General features: G+C 43.7%; 1 protein-coding gene across 1 annotated transcript in view; it reads right to left on the bottom strand.

The window, feature by feature from the left end:
• agrn (agrin) overlaps positions 1 to 26,727 on the bottom strand; it is a 233,982-nt gene that overhangs the window by 45,932 nt on the left and 161,323 nt on the right. The window contains exons 8-16 of the mRNA XM_070839320.1: positions 21,015 to 21,236; positions 14,137 to 14,334; positions 13,468 to 13,668; positions 7,902 to 8,044; positions 7,244 to 7,349; positions 4,679 to 4,798; positions 3,899 to 4,063; positions 1,886 to 2,029; positions 127 to 251 (exon numbers count right to left, since the gene is read on the bottom strand). Of these exons, the coding sequence (XP_070695421.1) occupies positions 127 to 251; positions 1,886 to 2,029; positions 3,899 to 4,063; positions 4,679 to 4,798; positions 7,244 to 7,349; positions 7,902 to 8,044; positions 13,468 to 13,668; positions 14,137 to 14,334; positions 21,015 to 21,236 (1,424 nt within the window). The remainder of the gene's footprint in view (positions 1 to 126; positions 252 to 1,885; positions 2,030 to 3,898; positions 4,064 to 4,678; positions 4,799 to 7,243; positions 7,350 to 7,901; positions 8,045 to 13,467; positions 13,669 to 14,136; positions 14,335 to 21,014; positions 21,237 to 26,727) is intronic.

Genomic DNA, 26,727 nt, shown 5'->3' on the forward strand with positions numbered 1-26,727 from the left:
AGAGGGGGGAGATAGGAACACATGTTAACTCCCTGTAGGCCACCGAAACAATTTCTCTTTCTTTATACTGCGTTGTAAACTAGTAGATCAAATTACTTGTAAGTGTGGACACTTTGAAAGACCCACCTTGGTTTTGTTTTTCTCATCACAGTCCGGCGAGGGACACTCACAGTGGGCTTGGCCGTTCACCTCAATGCAAGAAGCCCCGAAACTGCAAACTAACTCTTCACATGAAGTTGGGGCCTCGGGACCTGTGGAAGACAATGGCTTCAATATAACCCCACCATCATACGGTTTCTAGGAACGGAGTGTAGCTGCTTTATGAGTTCATGAAATTGTGGAAAGTTGTGTGAAAATGTAGAGCTAAATGAAAAGTTGCATTTGCAGTGTGAAACTTTCGCAATTGCAAAACTTTTGCTTATCAACAAAGTAAAAGTTCTGCCTGTTTAACAGACATTAAATTGGTTTTCTCTAAATCTGTAAAGCATGATGAAATATAAAGATTAATCAGACAAAAGTAAATGTGTTTGAGTCCTTAACACTTGAAAGCTTCCTCCACTTTTTTGTATGACGTCCTACTTAAGATTAAGACTGAGATTGTCTTCGGTTGTGTTGTCTTTTCCTCTCTCTGTGTTAGTGACACAAATCCACTCCGTCACGTTAGCATGTATAATGAAAATTACATTTTAAAACCAGGAGAGGTTGTCCAGCTCGTGTTTTATGTAGAGATTTGACTGTTTCGCTGACAACATTTATGATTCTTCTTGCTATAGCGTGACCACTGGTGTCTGTAACTAGGGTCATTCTGAGCAAGCATTGCACAGAGCCACAACCCTCGACACCTCTTAACCCATCCCACCGATTTCAGAATGTGTGTGGGAACAGGGTGAAAACTGTGTCGTTACAGTGCTTGAGGTTTTCCTCCTCTAAGTGAGTGGCCTGTTTTTTTTCACGACCCCAGTGCCAAGGTGGTCATGTAATCATAAAATTGTTTAGTTACCTGTATGTCCCACAGTGTGAATTATTCATAGTCATAGACCACAACATTCTCCCTAAACTGCCTTACTGCAGTAAAAAAGAGTTTTGTAAAGGTGTGCACTCGGGATATTTTGGCTCTGCTTCCCACAGATCTTTCCCAAAGCTCTCCAAAAGAGCATCCGAAGCCTTGAAGTTGCCACAGCATGAGCTGCAACCGGTGAGCCCACCATCCACCTGCCGGGCTGTGAATGGGGGGTCTTTGCATTGTTGCAACATCACAGAGGCTTAAGAGTACCCCCCACCCCTTGGCTCCTGCTTTCATGTGCTACCACTTCTCAGTGCCTTGTCTTTTCATCTGGCAGGATGTGTGGTGGAGTGCCCCACCACTGCGCCGGGACTGCTGGCTTCATTAAGCATTTGACTTCCAGTCGATATCTGATGGTGCATCTTAATCAAGGAGCTGCAGGCCCCCACAGCAGGAACTAACCTTTCCTTCAACTGGCTTTTTAGCCTGTGCGATCATTGGGGCCTTTCTCTTTATTAATCGAAGTAAACCTTAGGCAGAAGTATAAATATACACATGCAAGTATTGTGAATCATCCAAAATGGAGCATGATGTAGAGAAAATAAAATATCAATGGGCGATCGGTACATGCACATGTTATTTGTACAATCGCTATCGATTAACTGTCGTGCAGCCACTTCCTCCATGTGCCAATTAACCAGATGGATGTAAAAAGCAGACAAAATCAAGCCAAGTGGCTACTACGAGGCTGATACGCAGATCAGACAGGCGACAAAATACACTTTAGAATGACAGAGAGAAGCTGAGGCGAAAGAGGAAAACGTGTGTGTTTATGTGGTTTATTAACGCTCCACTGGTTGCCTTACTACTCTCTCTTATTACCTTTGTCGCAGCCATTCATGCCCATCTTGCTTCCATCTGGACACACATTGCACTTCATGCCCTTCACTCCCGTCTTGCAGGAACACAGGCCTGACATCTGCTCGCAGTCGTCCCGGACTGAACCCGTGGCATCGCATTTACAAGCTGCCATGGAGAGGTGGAGGTAAGAAGGAAGAGAGAGATTGATGAGATAAAAACAAAAAAAAAAGTATCAATTAGAGACAGTGACAGGAAGAGGGATAAGGATAGTGGTGTGAGGCAGACTTAGCCTCTGATTCTCACTTCAGATACATGTATGTCTCAGAGTCAACAGTGGGGAATAGTGGCCTTAGGGGCCACAGAGGGAAGAGGAGGATAAGTACATTACAGAAACTCAAAAAAACAACCCAAGGGAAGGACATCAACCCCATCATGTTCCTGGAATCAATGATGCGTTTTTTTCCTCCCCTCCTGCTGAACTGGTATTGCTGTGCAGTGTGTTGTCTGCTTGCTGTGGGTAAACCTTGTTAAGGTCAGGCCATGGGTGAGGCACCTGCAGGCTTCCTGCTGCTGACTGAAAATGCTCTGTGGCTTTGCAAGCGTATGTCCTATGATACCACAGCGGCAGGATACGAGCTGGTCACCATATTGAATTACACCAGGACAAACAAGGGGTCCTGACCCCGTTGTACACTTGAATACAAATGAAAACAGCTCATTCAATGCTGTTTTGACAGGACTAAAGTACACAGTTGGATTTCTTCCTAGAAAAGCTGTCATCAAATACTATATCTACACGCCGGAAGACGGAAACTATATATATAGTTTATACTATACACACTGACTTCAAGGATTTGAATCTTCTAAGTAAATGTTCTTGAAGAGTTGGCTCTGAAGTTTTATTAACAATTCAGTGAGAAATATATTCTCACACTGCGGTTGTTACCTTGAGAAGTATCTTTTTCTCTCTGAGCTCCAGTCGAATATCCAGCCACTGGTTTTATTTGTCCAGGTTTTGAAATATCTGTCTCACAATGTTTTGGGCTACATTCCAATACAATGAGGTGAATGGACTTCTGCATAAAACACTGCCAAGTGATTGAAAGGGGACTAATTCAATGCAAACTGTCCAGAGGGATGTCCATGGATTATTTAGAGTAACTAGGACAATTCAATGTAATTGGTTCAATGGTTTGATGTCCAGCTATATTAAACTACCTGAAATGAATTTCATTCATCTCGATTGGTTTGAAGGAATGGTCCTTCACATTTAAGTCACATTTAAGTTTGTAGCAAACCTGAAAACAGAAGGTCGTGGCTTGTCTCTCTCAGAGCCACGTTCTGACTCTCCATCTGCCAGAGACTACAGCTATTCTGCAGTGCAGGAGTCCAGGTAAGGCTTGGGCTCTGTCTGCCAGGAGACCAAGGTCCAAAGTATGCTCCACTATACCTCAGACTCCATATTGATGTCTGACTGTCTCCTCTTAATAATGCGCTGATTTTGACCTGTAGAGAGCTGACTTAGATAAGCGTAGTCTCATGATTAGAAACCAATACCTGATAGAGTCTTCACACATGTGTATCTGGGTGAGGAATAACCTTATTTGGACGTGTAGTAAAGCTTGTGTGCCTAGCGAAGGGTCAAAAGACTCTCCAAGAGGAAGCAACCTTCAGAACTAGGTGGAACTACACAGTTTGCTTGCGCTGTTCATCTATCGTCCTCAGTCGAACTTCTTTAAATACTTCTGCATGAGACATCCTGTTCTCCTGAAACTCTTTAACCTGCTCCTCAGATTACAATTGGAGACAAATTCTTCAATCCAAACACTTTTACACTTTTATAATTTGGGTGAACTGACCCTTTATAGAAAGAAGGTCTAAGGATGTGATAAGATTTTTTTTTTTTTCGGTAAGGAACTAAAGGCTGCACGCATACAGTGACTACCGCTGTAATGAACTCCTGCAGTCATGTGTAACAGTACAGTAGGAGCACATTTGTTTGGTCAGCACAGATGCAAAGAAGTGATTCCTTACGCGTGCAGCCGCTCATGTTCTCCGTCACGATGCCACGGAAGTTCCAGAAGCCTGGCTCGCAGCGGTCGCACTTCTGTCCCCCAACACCCGGCTTACAGGAGCACTGGCCGGAGGCTGGATCACATGTCCCCTGGTAGGAGCCGTAGACATTACACTGACAGGTGCCTGAGGAGAGCAGAGCAGCGTGGGTGTCAATTTCAACTTCTCCTTACTCCTCTGAAATACATAACTGGTTTATTCTTCTCTAACATTGGAAGACCCCATCGTCATGTAACCTAACCAACAGTTAAATACTGCTTTCTATGATGGGTGCTCTGTATTGAAGATTTATGGTAGGCTCAAATGTTGGGTATGCCCTATTCCACATATAAAAAGGGGGATAAAGTGCGCTTAGGTGAGTTTCCCTTTTACTAAATCTTTGTATATCCTTATTTCTAAATCGGCATTTTCTGCATCCATACTGTATCCGTCAGCTAACAGCTTGATGCTGCATTTTCTCCCCCATCTCTGTGCTATCATTTGTCCAGATCATCAGATGAAGAGATTTTTCCGTTGATATGGTACACCATTATCATAATTATTCCTTGGATTAAGATGAAACGTTTTCAGCTCTGCAACTTTGGTACTGTAATTGCAGTCAAGGACAATAAGCACCATATGCTGAAATGCCCTGATGGTATCTGCAACTTTTTCTTTTTTTTTTTTTTGTTGCTTGCATTCAACAAACTCCGGACACATGGAAGGTCGAAGGGTCAAAGCGGGACGTAGAGGAGGACCTACTGGGACATCCAGCGAGTCCGACTCCTAAGGCAGCCGTCGTGTTGTCGGAGCAGCAGCCGTACACAGACAGACTGCAGTGCTGGGGTGCCGTCAGCTCAGGCAGAGATGTGGCTGAAATCGCTGATGAGGGAGGAAAGAAAAAGGGAGGGGAGATGGGAGATGGCACAAGGAGAGAAACAAGAACACCAACATTTGAGTGATTACATTGGGAAGGTGGGGGGTGGGTGGGTGGGGGAATTAGACAACACAATCTCCAAGCCACATGTAACTTTTTGCCAACAATGACAGTGGCTTGAGGGGCAGAGGTGGAGAGGCTGGCAGCCGGCTTCAAGATAACAATTCTGTTTGCTACTTTCTCCACAATGGCTCAAAATCAGGGGGAAAATGATGCTATTACCTCCAAGTGAAAACAAACAATGGCATTGCTGGTGAATGTGCAGCAGCTGACATTTACCACCTACTAGGAGGCATGTTCTCTTCATTTGTTCTTGTCTAATATTACGGAATTGCGCTGCCGCCCTACAACCTTTCCCAAAAAAAAAAAAAAAAAAGCCTGCTGCATAATGTGAAGGAATGTGCCAAGCAGTTGCTGCCTGCGCACAGTGTGTGGATAGCTCCTTTGTCTAAGGATGCACCAGCCTTCAAACTAGTGTGACAGCTCGGAATAAAGAAATACATTCAACAGAATCAAAACAAATGTGTTCCCAAAACCTGGCGCTTCTCCAGAAATGGGAAGAGAACAACGAAATGTACAGCGGGGGCAAAAGGGGGTTTATTTACGGTTGAGGCGAATATATAACTGCTCAAATTCTCTATAAGGTTTGGACTGAAAAGTAAAGTTGTAGAGATAGAAAGCAGAAATCTTTCCCTCCCTTTTTTCTCTGTCTCTCTCTATTCCCCTCTCGATCTCTTTTTCTTGTGTTGCTCATTTGGAGTTTGGAGGCTGGAGATACAGGGGCCATAAATCACACTGTTACTGGTGTGGATATGAGCCTCAGCCTAATGGTGATGACTCGGCTCGCTCTTTTTCCAGTGCTTTCCCACTCCAGAGATGGGCTTTGGACACAGTTCATTTAACTTGCCACTTTCCAATGCTCCATTCAGCTATCGGTACTGAGCCTATTAGGACAAGGGGAACTTTTAATTTCATATGTTCTTCCACCCTTCAAGGGTTTTTCCTCTTCAGTGGCCATTGTCCGACACAATGCAGCTCACTGTGATGTGCAATATTACCCTCACATTTTCAAGGTCTGCTGCTGTGCGTTCACTGTTGCTGTGATTGTAGCTAGCCTTTTATATTCCTACAAAGGCACATCTACACTTGTTTGCTTGTCCAGTAAACCAATAAGTGTTTTTCTTTTTTACTTAACTGAAACCCCTGACCCAGATTTGAGGTTGCAGGCAGCTATAAAGGACGGTTTGAAATGCTATGAGAGGCAAACTTTACACTTATGCATGCGGTTGAGGATACTGTTGACACCTTATGCAAAAGAGGTCAAGTTTTATCAAAATCTAAGCCTTTGAAAAACAAGGTTGCTTTCATGCTCTGCTGGCGATAAGTTTCGGGAGTTGAGGTCAAATGAAGTTTCTCCTTACATAGCTAATGTGGAGGGCAGAGAAATTCCCCAAGATCTGAGTTTTTCCCATTTGCCAATAGGAAAGGAGAGCCCAGAGCTCCCGTACCCATAGAGGGCTCTTCAAAAAAGGATTGATTATCCATGGATGGTAGAGAACCGTGACAGTCAGTGCCCAAGGAGGCCAGCTTAGGAAAGGGAAGAATCTGCAGGGTTGTGTGTGAAAACACTGGCAGCTCCCTCTTTCTCACTCTCTCTTCAACTCTCTCCATCCTCCTCTATTTTAGACCCACGGGGGAATCAAACAGGCTGGAATGATCACACAAAATCCCTTAAGTGCCTTTTGCTCTGCTCCCCAGCCTTTGCTAACATCAGAGCAAATGCTCCTCATTTAACATAGCCATGGAGAGGAGGACGGCTAACCTTTGCTACTTAACTACTGATCTGACAACTATTTTGGCTGATAAATGCCATTCATTTACATGCAAAGAGAGGGTTTTTATATTAAAGTAGGGTAAAGTGGTATCCTGAGGGTTAAGAAGCGAGCTTGTGAGCACAAGCTTAATGGTTTAAATTGTCAGAATGTCTGGGCAGGGAAAGTGAATCATCATTGCTATCAGGTCTGTCCATACATGAGTCCGTGAGAATTTTCCTTAACTCTGCACACGGGCCGGCCCCAGATGACCGATCAGTTTCCAGATATAAACAAGAGGACTGCTGAGAAGCCACAAGTGTGCCAACCCCACCTTCCCTGAGCAAATTACACAGACACATTATATTTTACCACGACCCTCTTCACTTCGTTTGTTTACGGCTACAGTGGTCGGAGACAGCAGCAGCAGCAGTCAGGGTTATATTCTAACTGTGGACTATTACTACCCCATCAATGGATGGAATGAGTGGAGAAATGGAATGCCAATGACAATGAGCCTTGGTGAGGGTGTTTCTGTGCACTGTAATGACATTGCTCTGAGTGGTGTAATGTACCGACCTGCACAGGGTCCCTGATTCTGAATCAACAAGTGCTCTTTTTTCTCACATCTGGCCTTCTTCAGCTCACACTCATTGCTATAGCTTGTCCCATCTGAGCCACAAACCTACAAAAGAAGGTACAGAAAGTAAAAGTATTAGATAATGTTTCACTCCTTTTATTAAAAGGCTGATGTCATCGTCATGTGAATCTTGGAAACATAAATAATCAAATAAATAAATAAATACAAACTCCCCAAAAAAAAACACAAACTCAAGACCCATTTACTGTCTCATTTGGGAGCTTTCAATCACATCTCATGGTCTTGATCAGCTGATTTAAACAGGAAGTATAATCTTGTCATAGAGTCTGTAATTTAATTCTTACATTTGAACACAGTTTCACCAAAATGATTGCACTGGACCATTGCAATGGTTGCATTGTCTATGCATTGCACCATAGACAACTATCGTCAAATCTTGATCATTAGAAAGCAAGATATTAAGTTACAACGAGTGCTTTTTTGTGTAATTTCTAAACTGATTTGTGTTTATCCCCGATGAACTGTGCAGCAGCGGCGCATGTCTGATGTTTACGGGTTCCAATTTGTCTGAGTTATGACTTTGGGAATAAAAAAAAAATCTGTTTTTGTTTTGAGTGACGGTGAAGCCAGACGCACCGTGCTGTGTGGCACACTTTGGCAGGTGAAGTCACAGACACAACGGACGTCCTCTGCATCCTCGTCCCACGAGCCCCCAAATGTACGACAGCGGTCCTGTTCACAGCTGTCCACGCCGGAGCCTGACCCCCCTGAGCCGCAGTCTGCATCATAAAACACACCATAGATAAATAATCTCATTAATAAAACAAACAAACATACAAGAGGGACAGACGTTTATGAGTGCATCAGGTGTAAACAGGGTGCTTGTTAAATTTCTCTAGTTACATTTACAGTTAGACATTCGGAACATCGCAAAGTTAGGTTCATTTACATTCCCCTCATGCTGGCGGTGGGGAGAGGGATCCAAAGGCGTTACAAGATAATGACCAACTGTAGTGAGGGCGAGAGATCGACTAAATGAATTAGACACAACATCTCTGCACCACCAGCGAGGCATCCTTTTCATTTCAATTAAATCCGAGACAAAAGGGGGAAGGAATTATTAACACTACCCTCCAAGTATGCAGAGAGAATTGGTGGCAAGGCCTGCTTTATGGGTGCCTGCTTCCTGATATGAGTTGTACAACTAATTGCAAAGTGATCTGTAAAATCTAATTAAAGCCTGAGAGTTTAAAGAAAGTAAACCCAGAAAGTATTTAACTGTGACCATGGAAGGCCTTTTTATTTGTTTTAAAAGAGCAACTCACTGGATCGAAGTAAGAGAGCTGCTCACATTGACCTTAAGTTCCTGGTGAAAGAAGTAGCGAGGCCAAACAAAGTCCCATAATCACTAGTGGGTTAACAAAACTGTTATTGCTGAACTGTGGTGCAAACTTTAGCACAAAGAGTCCAAGGTTTAAAAGGAATACATAATGGGGAAAAAAAAAAACATATCCAGCAGGACAGTTTGGAGTTTCATTATGAAAAACAAATCCGGGGCTGTTTAGTGCAGGCAAAAAAAGGCGGGAGAATCTTGCTTTTGAAGTTGCATATTTCACCTGCAGTGGAACTCCTGAGGGAGATTAGGTGAATGTGTGTGAAGCTAGGGAATGAAAGCAGTCAGCATGAAAGATGGAGAGAATGTCAGACAGAGAGGGAGGCATCCTCTGGGCTGGCAGAAAGTTCATTTGAAGCAAATTTGTTATTCAAAAAACGAATACGGTCCAACTAAAAGCTCCCAGCGCAGCTGAAAGACTCAAAAAACACACGAGGTAATCAAGATGCTTCTTCCTCTCCCTGTCTACTTTTAGGGCTCATTCAGCTCTCTGTATTGATGCTCCACCTCTAATGCTGAAATCAATGTTGAAGTGATGCAAGTGCCACTTAGCATAACCCATCTTCTAAAGTAGATTATGGAGCAGGTCACAGAGCGGGGGGGGGGGGGGGGGGGGCAGATGCAGCCCTGACTGTTCTTTGATATGGGTCATCAGCAATGGGCTGTGACAGCTTTGAGCAGTCGATACAGTGGAGGGGCATTCACTTCATTAGCGGTGGATACAACAGTGGAGCTGGAGCTTTGAGTGGAGTTTCAGGGGCCACATCCCCCACAAACATCAGGACTTGTTAAGGACTCGCTCTGTCTCTATTTAAAAACCTGCTGAACCTCAGACCCTAATCCTTTTCCTTGAGTTTGCTGTTGCAGCTAGTTATCGATTGTGAACCACAGCCTGAGTTAAACATAACATTTTGTGATGGGGCTAATGCGCTGGCTAATGGCTTTCAACCACCAGTGACATTATCACAGGTATTTGGCTTCACATGTCATCTGAAAACGAGAAGTCAGCTGACACCGGAACAGAGGAGAAAGAGAAATAATAAGAGCCGTGGCTCTGCGGGTTGGCCCACCTGCATCTCAGTACTGTACGCCAGCTCAGCAAGACACAATAAGAGGGAAATGCAGGAGTAGCCAATTCATATTCTGCTCAGGCTCACGTACAGAGACCAGATAAATAAATAAAAGAGGTAAGACATTAGAATGGAATAAATAAAAGTGAAGGGCGAAGGGGGTCCTAATTAGCTGTTGCTCTTTGATGTGCCCACCACCCGTGCTGCCTATGAACCTTTCAATTAATACATCCCCAGCTAAGATGGCTGCATCAGCTATTCTCTCTGCACTGCCCATCCGTTCCTTTTTACTCAATCATGTCAGAAGCCGGAGTCTATTTAGCCAAGGGAGCTCCATTAAGAAGACAGAATTCAGCGGCGGAGAGAAGAAAGGAAATGAATAGCATAAGAATAATGTTCAGGAAAGAGAGGGAGGAAAAAAACATTACAAGGATTTGACAGTGAAAATAATAGAATAAGTGATGGAAGAGATGGCATTGTCAAAGCTGTCTAGAAGTGTGTTAAAGAAAAAAAAGAGAGAAAAAGAAAAGATAAGAGTTAGAGTACATAACAGAAGATACAGAGAAAATCTGTGTGATGGACTGAGATGCAGCCTGAAGATGTTTGTTCAACCAGATTAGTCAAGTCAACATCGCTGGCTCCAGGAGCGACTGATATTATGATCATACCTCTGATATCATGACCTGTGTGAATGTCAACTTGGACATCAATCATTTGAAACAAATCCCCTCTCGTCGCGGCGTGTGCGATGATCGAAAATGACAGTGGCCCTAGCTGAAGGATGCGGCGTGGTGCGATTTGCCTTTGTTTTCACTCCATTTATTAGTTCCTCGTGCGGCCTTCTCTTGACGGATGTGACAGCGTGTTAGTCCAAATAAAGTTCCGTGAGATAGAGAGGGATGGGGCGTCATGCTCGGTGGGGAGAAGGGATGGGGAGTTTGGAGATGGCAGAAGGAGAAAAGCAGTTTTGTTGCCTCAACAGAAGGTTACGAGCCCTGTGATGGATGGGTCGTGAAGGAAAAATCCGCTGATCTCACTCCGATGAGCTTTCCCACTCGCATACCCACTTTGCCTCTTTTTTTTTTTTTTTTCATGCCCTCTCACGTCTTTTGGAGCTCTCTCGATCCGATCTGTGCGATGTGAGGAACAAGGTGTGGACCGTACATCACTGTGTGATCCTGCACTCATAATCTTGTTTATTAAATGTCTATTCAATTAAAAAGGGCCTGACACCCATAGGTGATGCACTGCTTTCAGTTGCCACTTTGTCAGTGTCGAAAAAAAAGGAGCTGAGGCCAGGCCTACCCGAGTGTGAAATTAAACAGGTGATAAATTTCCCTGTATAGCCAACAGTTGGAACACTGTCATTTTTCATTACTGTTAAACAAAAGGCGGAAGAAAACAACTTCCATTTTTATGCTCTGTGCCCCCTCCCCCCAACAAGACTAATGAGGATGGTTTTTAAGTCAGGTCTACGTAAGCATATAAATCACATGTTCACTTCCTCGCCAGGCTTATCTTAGATATGAAGTATGGAGTCGGGGGTTGAGCACATCGGTGATGTAGAGCTTTGCTGCTGTCTACAGTAGAGCCAGAAAATACAGTCCTTTTTCTTATGTTTTATGACAGTCTGCTGTATTATACAATATATACCCCTTATTTTTTTCCAAATCTACCATCCATACATCTGGCTGCGAGTGAATACATCAATAACAAATCCTTTTTACAGTATGTAGCCAAAGAGAAGTATGCTACGGCCAAAAAGAGATATTTCAAAGCGGGAAAACAGAAACTTGGCTTTGATAATTTTACAATCACACTAGACTTCCTGTGGAGGTTCTGGGTCAAATTTGAGGGGGCTGAAAGGACCGGGGACAGAGCCTGCAGAAAAAGACAGGACTGGTGGTCACCCCTAGGGTGAAATTTATCGATTGCAGACAATCCCATCTCCACCCCTATCTGTGAAAGCATTGGTGCTCCTTTTGTTGAGAGGTACAATTTTGATGGAGAAGAGTGCAAAATTGAGAGAGACTTGAGTGGGTAGGATGGCAGAGAGCGACGGGGAGCAAAAGAAAAAATAAAAGATTCTATTGTATAAGCCTGATGGTTTTCTCTGAATCAAAATGAGCAACTGATGAAAAGAGGAGGATGTTCAGAGACAGTATGAGAGAAAGAATAAAATAGAAAAACTAAGCCATCAGACACCACAAGAAAAGCAATGCCCTTGGGGAGGTAGAGGGGAGCATTTTTGCCTGACACCAGACAGGCGGCAGACAGCGTGCACTGTACATGTATGTCTGTGTGTAACAGTGAGACGTGCAGTTTCACATTACTTCATGCACCACATACGAAAAAGGTCACTCTCCTCAGTCAATGAAATGATGTTAAATCGACCACAAGGAGCTTTGGAGGCACGATTCCCCTCACAGGCCCAGGGCCAATATGGTAGACAATGATAGAAAGGAAAAAAAAAAGAAAAGAAAGAACCACCCCTGGCTAGCAATCAAAATGGAAGAGGATTCCTCTCATCTCTGTTTGCTCTGTCCTCCATCTACCCCCTCTCTTCTTCTCTGCAGCCATCTCTCCCGCTGGCAGGTGTAATCTGCTCCCCTTCACACCTTGTCAAAGGATGACTATGTTCCCTGTGATGACCCAGCAGCCGAGGGGGAACGGTATCGCCTGCATGACAACCAGAGGTTGGCATGTTGCTCCCCCCAGAGTTGTCCCCAAGACAGGCCGAGCAAAGGGACTGTGATCCTGCCTCGGTCTGTCAGTGCTGATCAAGATATGATTTGCACACTGAATTAGATCACATTTACTCAGAACGTGGAGGAACGACACACACACACATTAAGTGGCATTGGTTGCACACTTAAAAGCATAATTAAATAGGAAGGCTTAATAAAATGTGTAGCATAAATTCTCAAACAAAACACAAAGAAATGAAATGAAATAAATGGATACCTGTTCTCACTCACTGATATATACTTTAGTCACTTCACTTTGCTGCTCGTTGGTTTGGTGCTAATCCACCATTGTTGAAACTTCCTCCAAAGATTTCACATTAAAAGATGAGGAAAACAAAAGTTTTACGCCTTGTAAGATGCTGACAGAAGCTTAAAGCCTCATGAAAGAAAGAAGGGCAAATTCGGGCCAACAATGATTAATTTGTTTTAACGTTTTGAGACATCAAGAGAAAATGGTGGAAGCGTTGAAATCTAGAAACAACAAACAGCAGCTGCAGCGAACAAGAAAAGAAGCCGATCAGAAGACGGGGATCAGAAACCAGGCATCTGAGATGATATATAAACAGGATAAGTTAGAAATATAGGGTTGTCTCTAGTATGAACCCGTCTCTATCTGCAGTTGAGGTAAATAAATACCCTGGCAACTACTTGAGAATTTACAGAAGCAGAAAAAATGGAGTATAACGGATGGACTGATTTACAAACAACCCAGACAGCCAAATCATGAAGATGTTGCTTCTAAAATGCACAGGTGGCCTGAGCTTAATCACCCAGAAGTCATTTCTGTTCACGTAACAGGTTTTGTTTACGGACACAGTATGACTTTCACTTCATCTTATGCCTGTTGGCATGCAGCTGGTGGCACACACAACCATTATGAAACTCCACAGATGATTGAATACTGTACCGCAGGTCAGTTGATAAAGATAATTACACCATTTCAATGGCCGATTGGTTAACATAATTACACCATTTCAAAGTCCATTTCCTACCTTCATCACAGCTGCCGGGCTTTGCCACATCAATTCTCCTCTTCTGCATGCAGGAGGACATGCGGAGTTCACACTCGTTGTTGTAGGTGGTGCCATCGCTTCCACACACCACGGAGAGGGCCTCTCCTGAGCACTGTGGGCACTCACACTTATTCTGGACACACCGGGCACCCCAGGCACAAACAGTGCTGCCGCATGTTTCTGAATTACGCACACAGCAGAGGGACAGGTTAGAGCACCATAGGTCAATGCAGGAGGAGGAAAAATTGTTTTGACGTATTTCATTCACACCAGACCTCAAACGCATCTCTAGAATAGATAATTAAATGAGATTTCTCGGGCCCCTTCCTAATTTTCATGCATGCCACTTCTTCTTGTAATATATCCCTCTCTCACTAAAACTGACATATACATGTTCCCTTAGTAATTCCCCATCTGACTATCCTGCAATTCCATTCCAAGTTTATTAGAATATTAACTGCCTGCCTGTAGCTGTATGAGCTTCCTGTTGGGCTCTACTTGTATCTTTATACCCACATTTAATTTGAAGCCGGAGAAAAAGAACATCATACATCATGCATTTTTCTTTCTCTCTCTCATCACCCAGGATTCGCGTGCATGCCAAGAGGTATGGCGCACACGGACTGCAGAAATGTATGCATTACTTACTGCACTCTCCCTGGCTGACCACTCGGATGTCCATCTGCTCTTTGCAGGCCCGCACGTGCAGGTCACACTCGCCGTCGTAGGTGATACCATCGCTGCCACAGACAGGCTGGTGGGACTCCACACACTCTGACGCGCACACACACTGCCCACTCTGAGCATCGCAGATTGCCCCGAAAGAGCAGTTGGCACAAGCCTCATCTAGATGGAGATACGGAGGAAGGCACAGGCTTAGCGTGTGTGTGTGTGTGTGTGTTTATGTGACTTTCAGGTGTTTTTACATTACTTCAGGTGCAAGTCGACTCTCATAAATAACCCGGATCTGGATAGAATACGTCTCTATTACAATTTTTATATCCTGGAGTGTGATACAAGTAGATCTTACTTATTATTTGATGATGCTCTGACTGATGCTCTGATGTCTGACTATAAATCCTCATCTCTACATATTTCATATAATTCTAATGTGCATATTCACTATAGGGAATAACATTAAACTCGAAGCACTTTCATGGTCAATATTAAAGCATCTTATATCAAGATAATGCATGAAGATAGTGCTAACATGCTACTTCTATAAACAGTAAATATATATTTACTTAAAACTTTCTTCACTGTTTTCTCAGCCATAAAATAATTAAACAGTGGAAATGGGTCTTCTCTTAATCTCACTCTTGACAAGCTGTGTTGCTGACAGCTGGTGTAATGCTTAATGATGCAATGCAGCAGCGCAGAGACAAGTGCAGAGATGCAAAGTTTCCATACTGAGTGTAGAATGGAGTGTGAAACTTTACCAGAGTCCAGCTGAGACAGATTCAATTGATTTGAAATACTTTCCAAAGGCACACACCTGTCTATTAAAAGGTGTCACGGTTCACATGCATGTGGGAGCTAAAAACCAAGCCATGAAATTCAAAAAAACTCTCCACAGATAGAATTCTGGAGGCACAAATCTGAGGAGGAGGATAAAGAAAAAAAGCTAAAGCATCGAAAGTTCCCAGGAGTACAGTGGGCTCCATCACTGAAGACATTTGGAACCACTCTTCCTAGAGATGAAACTGAATAACTGAACACAATGAGCTTCAGAAATTCTCTGCAAAAACAGAAGAGGCAGCCATTTCTACAGTTCTCCATCTATCAGGACTTTATGGGAGAGTGGTCAAAACTGTAGCTGCTCCTGAGAAAAAGCCAAATGACAGCCTGGCCGGAGTTTACCAAACAGCACGTAAATGACTCTGAGAGCATCAAGGAAAGTTTCTCTGGTTTGATGAGACGAGAACTGAACCCTTTGATCTGAATGCCAATTACTATATCTTGTGAAAGCCAGGTTGCCCATCACCATCCCATTGGGGCAGCATGGTGCCAGCATTATCTATTGGGGATGCTTCTGAGCAGCAGGTGCTGGCAAATTGGTCAGAATTGAGTGAGAAAAGTTGCACTTCTCTGGCTGTATTTACAACTTTATAAGGTTGTTCATCTCCTTTTTAGAAATATGCTATATTCCACCACCCTTCGAGGCTGAATCAGGCAGATGACATCTGTATTTTCTCTCCAAAAGACAGCACTGAAATACCCAAAAGGGTTAGAGAGCTTTTGAGACGTTCCTTATTAGCTGAAGGATTCACTTTGGCCATCTCTTGAGGAATGCCTGCTTCTGGAGGCAAAGTGTTCCCCTAAAGAAACGGCAAGGCAGAGCACTGACTGGTATTACATGGGCGGAGGAAATGAACGAGAAGACAAATGCGAGGCCTTTTAGACAGACAGGACTAGCAGTAGATGTACCTCTCCCTCTGACACCAATTACACCTGGAGGATTGCATTAGCACAGCTCACTATCACATTCAATTAGGGGCAGGATAATAACCACTGCTGATTTAGCACTAATTGAGAGAAGCGAGGTGGGCCGCTGTAACCTTCCACATTATTAATCTGTTTATTACTCTTTAAGCATCTTTCATTCCCTTCATCTCTCTATCTGGTGCTGGCATCCACTCCTTGCATGGATTAACAGCCTTGCCTGTGAGTTGGATATGCCAATATACAGTACATATTGCCTGCAGCAGCAATATACTGTATATCAGTGTAATGACACATTTCTTAGAAGTCCTACTTAAAAGATTACATGCATGGACCTAAACCAAGGTGTGATTTCGGTCAATCATTCGTGGATTGAGCTAGGCTGTTTAGATCCAATTAAGGAAACTCTTACTTCTATGCCATCCAATGGTATTTTAGACAATAATGTGATTCCAAATTCATGGCAACAGTTTAGGGAATCCTCTTTTCTTTTTCAACATGACAATGCCTCTGTGCAGAAAGCCAGGTCCATAAAAAATGGTTTTCTGAATTTGGTACGGAAAAATCAGTCTGGCCCACACAGAGTCATCCAACACTTTCGGGATTAAATGGAATGCCAAATGAAAACCAAACCTCTGCATCAGTGGCAGACTTTACAAACGCTCTTGTTTGCTGGATGGGTGCAAATCCCTGCAAGCAGGTTCCAAAATCTTGTGGAAAGACTCCCAGACGAGTGGAGCTGCATATTAATGCACATGCTTTTAAAACAATCACATATGAGTGTAATGTTCAGGTACACATATAGCTCAAGTATAATAATTTATGACTCAGATTAAATAATTGTCTATTGTGAGTGATCAAATGTTGCTGCTTCTACCCCGACACTGCAAGTGAGTTTGGAAGTTTTGCCTGGAAGTGGGTCTGGAAGAAGAGGCTTCGACAGGCTTCGTAAATATAAAATATAAGTGTCAGTAAAATATAGGGTGCTATGGTCGTGGCTTCTCTGTGGTTGCAGCAGCTATAAATCAGGAAGTAGCTGTGGTGGTTGTTGTCTTTTATCAGACTCTGTGTTCTGATAGCAGGCTCGCTTCTTTATCAGTTCCTGCCCCTCGCACCTGGCTCTCCACGCCGCCTGATCCTCCAGACAACATGCATCGCAAACAGACAGAAAAGGAGGACAGCCTCAGTTCAAAGCCAGGAGATGAGGTAGTGTCAACTCAGATTCAGTCATCTCCAAGTCACCACTAATTTTGAGTTTAAGAGAAACAGTCTGTCTCTTTGTGAGGGGAGACAGCTTCCCAACCATTTAAAGTTCATACTTTGAGGTAAACCGTCAGGCAGGCTAAGCATTATGATACATAATCATGACATTAAAAAGTGAGAGCAAGTGTGCCAACATTGGAACCTGGGATCTTTCATCTTATTCAAATACCGCCATGTCCACCAATGCAGGAACCTCACTGCCTGGGAAAGTATGCAGCATAATACAGTGTGTCCGAGATCAAAGTAAGATATTTCAAGGCCTTCGCATTCCAGGTCTGATACAATTTTAAACTGACTGTATCCCAAAAAAAATAGCCTGAAGACTAAGCTAAAAAATTTTAAAAACATTACAGCAAGACGACCAAGGTAACCACCTGATTCAGGCCGATTACGGCTCAAAGTCAGCACCAAATGCGACCCGTCTTTGGCTCATAAATGGCTGCCAGATTTGGGTGTGTTGTAGGCGTGTGGGAATAGGCTGAACTTCGCAATGCTTGCCAAGCTTTTAGTCATGGAAATTGCATGAATTATGGAGATTTTTAATATCATGCATTAATTTATCTGAAATAATGACACACTGCTGTAGGTCACTACTATGTATCTGAGTATGTATGTGACAGGAACACACGCTTTATATTAACACGAAGTCTCCTTATATGATATCAATCTTCCCTGAATTTCCATATTTCCTGCCACGTCACACTAATTTATCAAGCCAAATTTTTTTCTTTAGCTGAGGATCTGCTAGAATATAGTCAAGGTCCCCTTGAAGTCCCTTGGACGTAAAGGTGGGAAGTATTGATGGTGGTTCTTGCACTGTGACAGCTTCCCTTGTTGTGTTTGGAGGCAGTATTTGTGGTTTGGGAAGTAAGTGTGAAATATAGGGGCAGGTTGGTATAAAAAGTGGCCTTGAAAGCATGAAGGATTGAGTCATTGAGGAGAAAAAAAAAATCAAAGACCCTCCAGCTTCATGGTGTTTTGTTGATATCCTCAACGGGAAAAAAACTGAATTGCAGCTGAGGGGGTCTGGGCGGAATATTACCTCAGGATTAAGCAGAAAGAAGTAGGGTGGTTTGTGTTTTGAAGGCTTGCGAACATGCCTGGGTGATAACAACTCCCTTGTTGATGCCTGCCTGGCCAGTACACTATTAACTCTGCCCCCCACTTTCTCTGCTCCTCCTCATCTTATTTACCTCCATCTCCTTCCCTCCCTGCATTTATTGCTTTCCCCTCCCTCTTTCCCCTGCCCTCCTTTCACTGTCTCTCTCCGACCACTCTGATGCTGCTGGTGTGACCTATATTTCTTACTCAGTTGTGTATATCATTTCAAACACCTGTGGGAGAAAAAAAAAGGGGCATTTGTTATTTCCTTTTCTCAAATGATTCTGCCGCCTCTGCTCACATGTGTTTGGGTAGAGCCGTATGAATGACCCTTTTTCCAAAGCAACTGATATCCAGCTGTGGGGTCTATTAACTGAGCGCACTTCTATCAGCCCACCTTACAAGGTCACCCGCCACTCAAATGCAGGAGGAGGAAAAATCTCGGAATAATAACAAATGTCAGTCATATTGCTATCGGGTTGCACCTGAGCCATATAGATAACTGCTATTTTTCCAGCCCGCAGGGAAGGAAATGAAATTATGGCTGAGCCCATGAGAGGCTGTAGTGGGCCTCGCTCACACAAACACACAGTTAAACACACATGGCCGGTTTTTTCCCCTATTGTGGCACCTCTTTAACCTTAAACTATTGCTGTGCTCACCCACCACTGTTAAGCTCCTACTTTTGAGTCTGGAAGCCAAAAATATGACAGATTATGCATTATAGTGGATTTGGATGGAAATAACAAAACAAAGCCAGTAAGGAAAAATAAACATAAAACATAAGCACCTAGAAACAATATAAAATATAAAGGTCGACGTAATGTTGCAGAGTAAATAGATAAAAATGTGGCATATAATAATATAATAATAATATTTTGAATTTGAATAAAGCATTTAATGTTGGCATATAATGGCAATTATCATAGCGGACTGGTAAACAGACATATAATAAAATGTATGTTATTTCTTATGCTTTTCTGCAATGCAAGGTTTAGGGTTACTTAACAGTCTCAGTATCATCCCCTTGCTCATGCTTTCCACTCTTAATTCTGATTCTTCCAACAGCACCTGAAGGCAGCATATGTTCTTCTCCTCTCTCTCCTTTTCTGCTCCATAAACATGTATAGTATATTAGTGGTGGGAATAGCCTGTGATAATTAGGTGAGATAATAGCTTAAGTCAGTCAGTTGTTATGGTGCTGAATAAAGCCCAGTAAAGCTGTGCAAACAGCCCAGAAATAACCCACATTATCATCGCCATCATTCCTCGGCTGGCTCGCGCTTGGCAAGCCAATGCCTCAGCATTTTTATGGCACCATTGCGCTGACGCAGGCCTGTTCCTCTGGGAGCCAAGAACCATCCATAGTGCTGGATTACAGACAGGGCCCTCCACTCCGCCAGCTCGCTCTGCCTCTCGCTTTTTAAAATAAAGACTATTCATTACCGCCGAGGGACCAGGGGCCGACAGACCTGCCGTCTACCTGTGGTACGGCACATGAAATTGAGTCAGCCTGCCTGCCCACCGACCAAACACTGTTCTCGCTCCATTTCCTGTTGGCACACATCCTTATACGGTGGATTTCAATTTAGAGAAGGCTGGAAGGGGAAGATGACAAATGCAATACACGGACAGGCAGAGAGGGAGCGCAAGATCTCTCCAACAGCGAGCCTCGTCAACCCATAAACTGTCTGCACATTTTAGGACAAAACAGTAAAGCATAATTTCATACTAACAAAGCGAATCTAATTCAGTTGTATTGATGATTCAGCAAACAGCTCAACTCATCCACAAATACCGCACCGCAGAGGCCAACTCATTTTCATTATTATGGTCTTCAAAATATGCAGAAAAAATCTATTGTAGTAAAACTGAGTGAACGTGGTTATTGAGAGAGTTGGGCTAAGGGAGTAATAACCGCTGCACTTCTGCCCATTGTGTGTGAAAAGCGATTGGTTTGATCACAGACAGGGAAGAATACTGTCAATTAGAGTCCATGGGAAAATTGGCCTTCCAAGATGGCATTAAGCCATCAAGAGTATTCACTAAGTGGGTTTACCAAGCTGTAAAAATCTGCCCGTATGGCTGTGTGCCTGTATAGTGGATCTGAAGATATTTTTACCACTTGAAGCTCTGCTGTCACTGGTGTACTAATGACTAGCTGATACTCTGACACTGCAAGACAAAGCCAAGTGACTCATGTAGCCAATTACTGACAAGTATGCTCCGTATTCTCTGTCATCGGAAGCAAAGTGCATCTTCACTTAAAGGTCAAAACAAGCAAATTGGAGTCTTGGTGTGGGTATAGAAGGGCTGAAGAAGAGCAGGAGGGAGGAGGTGAAGAGAAATGAACCTCAAACGACCTCAAGATGTCTTAAGTATTGTTTTGACTTTGCTGGTTTAAAGATGGGAAGCCCTGGAGGGGGGGGGGGTTCGCCATGAATACCACTCCATATGTGTTACTTGTTAACATCTGTGGATTATAATTTTACGACAGGGTAATGTAGCACAATTCATTATCAAATTTAATCATATTCCACTACCTGTGAGCTATGACTCACATCATTTCATAGTGATGAATGTACTGTAAATGACTGTATGTTTGTAATGTGACTGCATAATGTATAAATGTATTATATGATGCTCGCTGGCAATTCATGAATGAGGTGCCAACACACTTGTTTTATAGCTCTGGGGTGTTTTGTTGTGCAGTTACTCACCACAGGCTCCTTTGTGTTGGATGTGAATGGCGCTCTGCAGGGCACAACCCATCGCTCGCATCTCGCAGGGGCTCCTGTAGCTGTGGCCGTCGGATCCGCACACTGGGTCGGACGTTTGTGGGCAGGCCTCGGGGCACTCGCACACCGGCTCGTCGTTCTTGACCACGCACACCGCCCCATGATCACACTCCTTATCCAAGCAGGGGCTCGGTATGCTGAGATCTGAGGGCCCATCACCCAAGAGATGGAGAGTAAAGTCAGAGGGGGGATATTGAACAGGGTGGATGGGAAGTGGGATGAATATAAAGTAGAGGTCGGAGAAAAGTCTGGGGCTGGAAAGGGCATAGGTGGCAGGGATGTAGGTTAAAGCATAGCTACATGGGGAAACTGCGGGTTTGGTGTTAGAAAAGGTTTGAGTAGGAAAACAGATACGATGGAATATGCATTACAGCCCTATTCCTGTGGAACCTCTGCTTCCTCAGCTTCCTATGTCATTTCCTTGCCTTTGTGCCTATCCTGATGTAGCCTGAATCTTTGAAGAGACCGCCGAATCCGGTAGCATGAGGACAGTGGATAAAAACACGGCCCTATAGCACAATAGAGATGAAACAGCCTACGAACAATGGCTGCACAGCCTTTTTTTCTTCAGGCGAGTAAATGCCTGGATTAATTGATGTTCCCAATGTGCCCCTTCAAAGGCTGCCATTTGCATCTCAGTGAGAGCCATTGCTTCAGCCAAAGCTGGTTGAACTGACATGGAGGGGCGAGAAAAGGAAGAGCAAGAGGGAGAGAGTGTGACAGAAAGAGAGAGAGAAATGGAGAAAGAGAAAAAAAAAAACAGGCAAAGAGAAGAAAGAGCCCTCTGCTTAATAATTCAAAAAAAAAGGCAAGCTCCTGGGCACAGGCAGATATGAAATGTGAACATCACAGAGAGGTGTCTGCTTCAGTCTCTCCCTCTCACGCACCAGCTCCAGCATGACTTCATTAAAACAAGGACTGGATTTTGCACCTATGACTCCGGGTGACGTCAGACTGGCGTAGGCCGGGTTGATATAACTTAATCAGGAGGAGGGAGAGGAACCCTGAAAAACAGTGCGAACAATTCTTCGATCACAGTCTCTCATCCTAACCCAATCAATTCTTTACAGCTTCATGTGTCAGTGAATAATATTGCATGGCAGTGTGTATGCTGAGAGAGGGTGTCAGTGCGTGTGTTGGTGTGAGGGGTCTTGGCTTGATGGTTAAAAGCGCTAGCCTTAAGGTAGGATAGTATACAATCCGGCATCAAGAGTAAGCAGGAGACGATAGCCTGACTCCATAGGGATTTTCATTTGGAAAGCTTCACGCATGAGGGATGGATCACTCAGCTAAATGTGGTGTGTGTGCAGATTAGAGCAAAAAGCAGATGGAGGCATCAAATAATTTTTCACCAGAAGCGCTGGTGAGAAATTGAAAGAGGTGTATTTAAGTCAACTTCTTCTTTCTCTAGTCTACCTTTTATTTTAGCTTTTGTTCCAAGGGCGGGGGTACTGTCATGGAAACTGCCCCTTGTAATGACACCACCCATGGCTCCATCATTATTGTGACCATTATGGGATTAGATGGCATCACAGGGGGGCAACTTGATGTGCCTGGAGCCCCATGATTCATTCATCAGCTCAGAGGCGTTCAGCAGTGTCTCTAGACGTGGCGCTAATGCTGGGGTAAATTATCAACTGATAACACAGACGAGGGAAATTAGCTTCTTTAACTCTGATTAAGGTGATGGGAGAGCTATGTGAGAAAAGGATTAATGTCACCTGAACATCTTAAAACTAATCCTGTGGACCAACTTTCCCAATTAATGTTAAGAACTGAGCTATAGACATTAAAACAGGAAAAAGAAGAGAGGATTGTACGACTTATTCACCACCTCCAACTGTTTCCTGCTAAGTTGTGGCTGTAATTGAACAAATCTTTTCGGATCTCGAGCAAGGACACCAGCTCTCCCATTTCGGAAAGTGAATGTTTCAATTTAGAAGGTGGAACACAGCTATTGATTTCTGTGTTTTGATGCCAAGCTGCTGTTTCAAAGGAGCTTGAAGGTGCCACATAAATATGTAAGCTGTTCAGGGCTGCTTAATTTGGTATGGCTTCAAAAACAATTGATTCCCCGTGATCTCTTTTCAACGCCTCGCATGTGTCTGCTCGCGAGTGTGTGTGTGGAACAGTCGTAAGCTTGTGATCCGAGCTTAACTGTACAACCTTGGCCTCCATAAAAGTTCACCAGCCCACTTCCCAAGGACAGGCTCTTAAAACACAACTGCAGCCTCCGATAACGCCATAGTCTCCCATTCTCTTTGTTTCACACACATAAAAAAGATGAAAGAATTCCCCTCCAAAACTAATTTTTTATCATCCTCTACCTCTGGGGGGCAAAATTTCTGCCTGATTTATTAACTAGAGAGGGTGTAAGAAAAAAAAAACACAAGACAAAACTCCCCAAGTGTAAAAATCTTATGGCACAGTTAAAAAATTGAAGCTGTCTCTTTCTCTCTCTTGGATGTAGGCAAAAGCTTTGAAATGGCAGCCTGTCACAACTAAGGCTTGTGGGATGGTGTTCATAAGCCTGTTCCAGCTCTCTTTTTCTCCCTGGTCCTCTCCCAGACACTTAAATACATCTTCTTCATGCATGTATCAGTGTTTTTGTCAGGCAGGTCCAGGGTAAACCAAAGTTGCTGGATTTAAACCAAGCTATTTATACGTGAAAATTAGCTTGCCAGATGAATGGGAACATCTGTAAGTGCCACACATCTTTGTGCCGTAGCCAAGGCATTGTTTTAGTGACTGAGCAGGTGCAGTGAGTGGACTGCTGTGACAGTGGGGAAAAGTCAGGAGAAACAGAGGAAAAAAAAAAGCCCAAAACATGAATAATTCTTTCTAATCAAGGATTCTGCTCTGCTAGTGTGCACTCAGTTTCTGTGCCACGATGCTGTTTGAGAGGACATTACATTCTGGGTGTCACCTTAGTCTGTATCCTCTCCTGCCAGCCACCGTGTAACTTTTCTATTTTAATTAGTGTGGTATTTTAATGGCATGGCCCAGCTTCGGGGCTTGGGGATTACCTCAGGTTAGGCCACGCTGTGTCGACACGTCCCAGCAGAGGTAACAGCCGGCCTTGCCGAAACTTGAGAGGACACATTCCTGTGATGTCCTGATATTGGCTTACCTGTCTGCCTGAAGTATCATTACTACCCATTTAGTGGTGTTATCTGACGGGTAAAGCGGCAAGGATGCCACAGTCTAGAGCTTAACAACCCCTCGTTAGGTCGGTGTGGTGGCACAGCAAGCTCCAGCGGGACTGTGGCTGTGATTGTGTGGTTGCTGCCGTGAGCAGGCGTACACTGTTAACCCCCCCCCCCATAACATGTCAGCGGAATGCTAGGAGATTATTTTGGCGACAGCTTCCTCCCATCTCTGCTCAGCTCATACATATGTTAATTGGACTTTTCCCCTCGGGTCCATGTGCAATTCCAAATCGTTACCTGTATTATGCAGGGCAGTGAATCGGTGTAATCCAGGTGATGCCTGCTTTAGCCAACTGGCTGGGAGATTCGCCTACAACTGCAACCCATTACAACACAGCTATCCAATGGGGTACAGCCAATCTGCAGCAAGCCCCGCCTCCTGCGATTCTTCACCTGCAGGGCTTTGATCCGACTCCCTCTGCCTCCCTCGCATTAAAAACATTTATGTATCATATTAGTCGAGGGGAAAGGGAGGTGGAGAGAAAAGGCTATATTAGCATACAGCAAAAGGCATACCCGCGGGCTGTGTCTGTCTACCACTGAATACTTATCACAGGCAGAGGGTGAATCGAAGCCTCTTTGTGCATTTACAACTAAGAGCGTGCTGCTCTTCAAAATGGAGACAAGTCAAAACACAGTGTGGGGGAAAAAAGGAAGACAAGCTGGGATCCCTGCTCTTGTGACACATATCTATCGCAGTTGAGATCACGTCTGGGCGCTGTTTGTCTAATCCAAACAAGCGATTTTATCAACCACAAGGAGGTTCAAAATGATTCTGAAGATTTCTCAGGCTGATGCACGGAAGAGTAAAAACAGAAAAGGGAACGTAAGAGCCCAACATTTATTGCATCTACAATCTAGTCCGGAGGAGGGGCTCAGAAGGTAACAGGAAATGAAATGAAAAATATAAAAATTTAAAGAACTGCATGGTTGATCACAGCCTGACGGCATGCAACACCCATAATGCTTCTAGTCACTTCTGACACCCTGTTGACCCACATTTCCACGCAATTTCTACCTGATGACAGCCTGCGGGCTGCAGTAAGTGGACCGGCGGTCCCTGGATGCTGTCAATCTGACTCCCACGGCACTTCCTCTAATTAACTTGATTAGGAAAAACAGCACTGGTGATCTTACAGACTCAAGCTCCACAACTGTTTGTGAGTCCAATCACTGCAGCCAGCAGAGATGCTAATCAAATAAACATGCAAATGACAAAATATTCGGTACACAGACTTGACACCTAAGGTGACTGATTTTCCTTTCCTGCCTTGCAGAGCTCTTTGTCAATGACAATGTGCCTGCCGCTGAGCGATTTTGTGTTAACCTCCGGAGGCGACAGGCAACACATTTCAAGCATCTTGAGGGCACTTGCATGAGTTTTTTGCACTTGCAATTATCCACTCACACACACACACACACACACACACACTCAGCTGTGTACACATGAAATGACAAAAGCTGTGAATAAAGAATTTCTGTCCGCAAAAGTAACTCTTTCATTTGTTCGTTCATAGTTTGCCTGCCAATGTGTTCCTCTCAGACTGTGTCGGTTTCAGTCTTTTTACTAAATTACGCTCTCAAAAGCCACACTGCCGCTTGTGTTTTTTTATTTTATCAACAGGCTAACTACCAATTTAGAAGCTCCCCACTTCCTATGCCACTAATACCAGACATGAGGCCAGTACATCAACAGACTCCAGGGAGTTGTGCTGAGCCATTTTACACTCCTGCTCCCACTGATACAAAGTACTACTGAACAGGCACTAAAATAGTTTGACTTACAAGGCCTATGGAAAAAAAAAACCCTGGGCAGGAAGTAAGCAGTGATATAACGATGATATGACTTAAAACAAGGTTCTAATTAAACATTTTATTACAAAAGTAATGAATTTTATGCACATTCTGGCTCTCTGATTTAGAATAAATTGAATCTTTTGAAAATAAAAGGCTTATTTTGAAAACATTGTGCTCTTCAGCACAAGTCTATGTGAAGCCTTAAGAAATCTCGTCTCTTCTCATAATAAGCTATATTTAGCTTTTTTTCTTGTACTGATAGATCAGCTCACTCTCTATCACAAGGTGTCTCTTAAGTCACTGCAGAGCTTTCTGTAGCTCTTTCTCTGCCTGTACTGGAAATGCTGCTGTCCATTACACACACACACACACACACACACACGCAAACACACACAAACACACAAAAGGCAGGAACAACTCTAAACAGGGATTGAACCATGTCTTTGCAACACAGCAATGCTCACACTGCAGCCCCAAATATCTTTTCATAAAGCTGCAGGCACTATATCTATGGGCCAAGCAAGAGCACATTAAGTAGAGTACATTGCACACAGGTACAATGAGGAGTTGAGGACCCACTATTTTGATCAATATTGGTGTAAGTACTGTAGAGATGTGGGCCACTTTCT

Source organism: Pempheris klunzingeri, chromosome 11, assembly GCF_042242105.1.
Source record: "Pempheris klunzingeri isolate RE-2024b chromosome 11, fPemKlu1.hap1, whole genome shotgun sequence".
NCBI lineage: Eukaryota > Metazoa > Chordata > Actinopteri > Acropomatiformes > Pempheridae > Pempheris > Pempheris klunzingeri.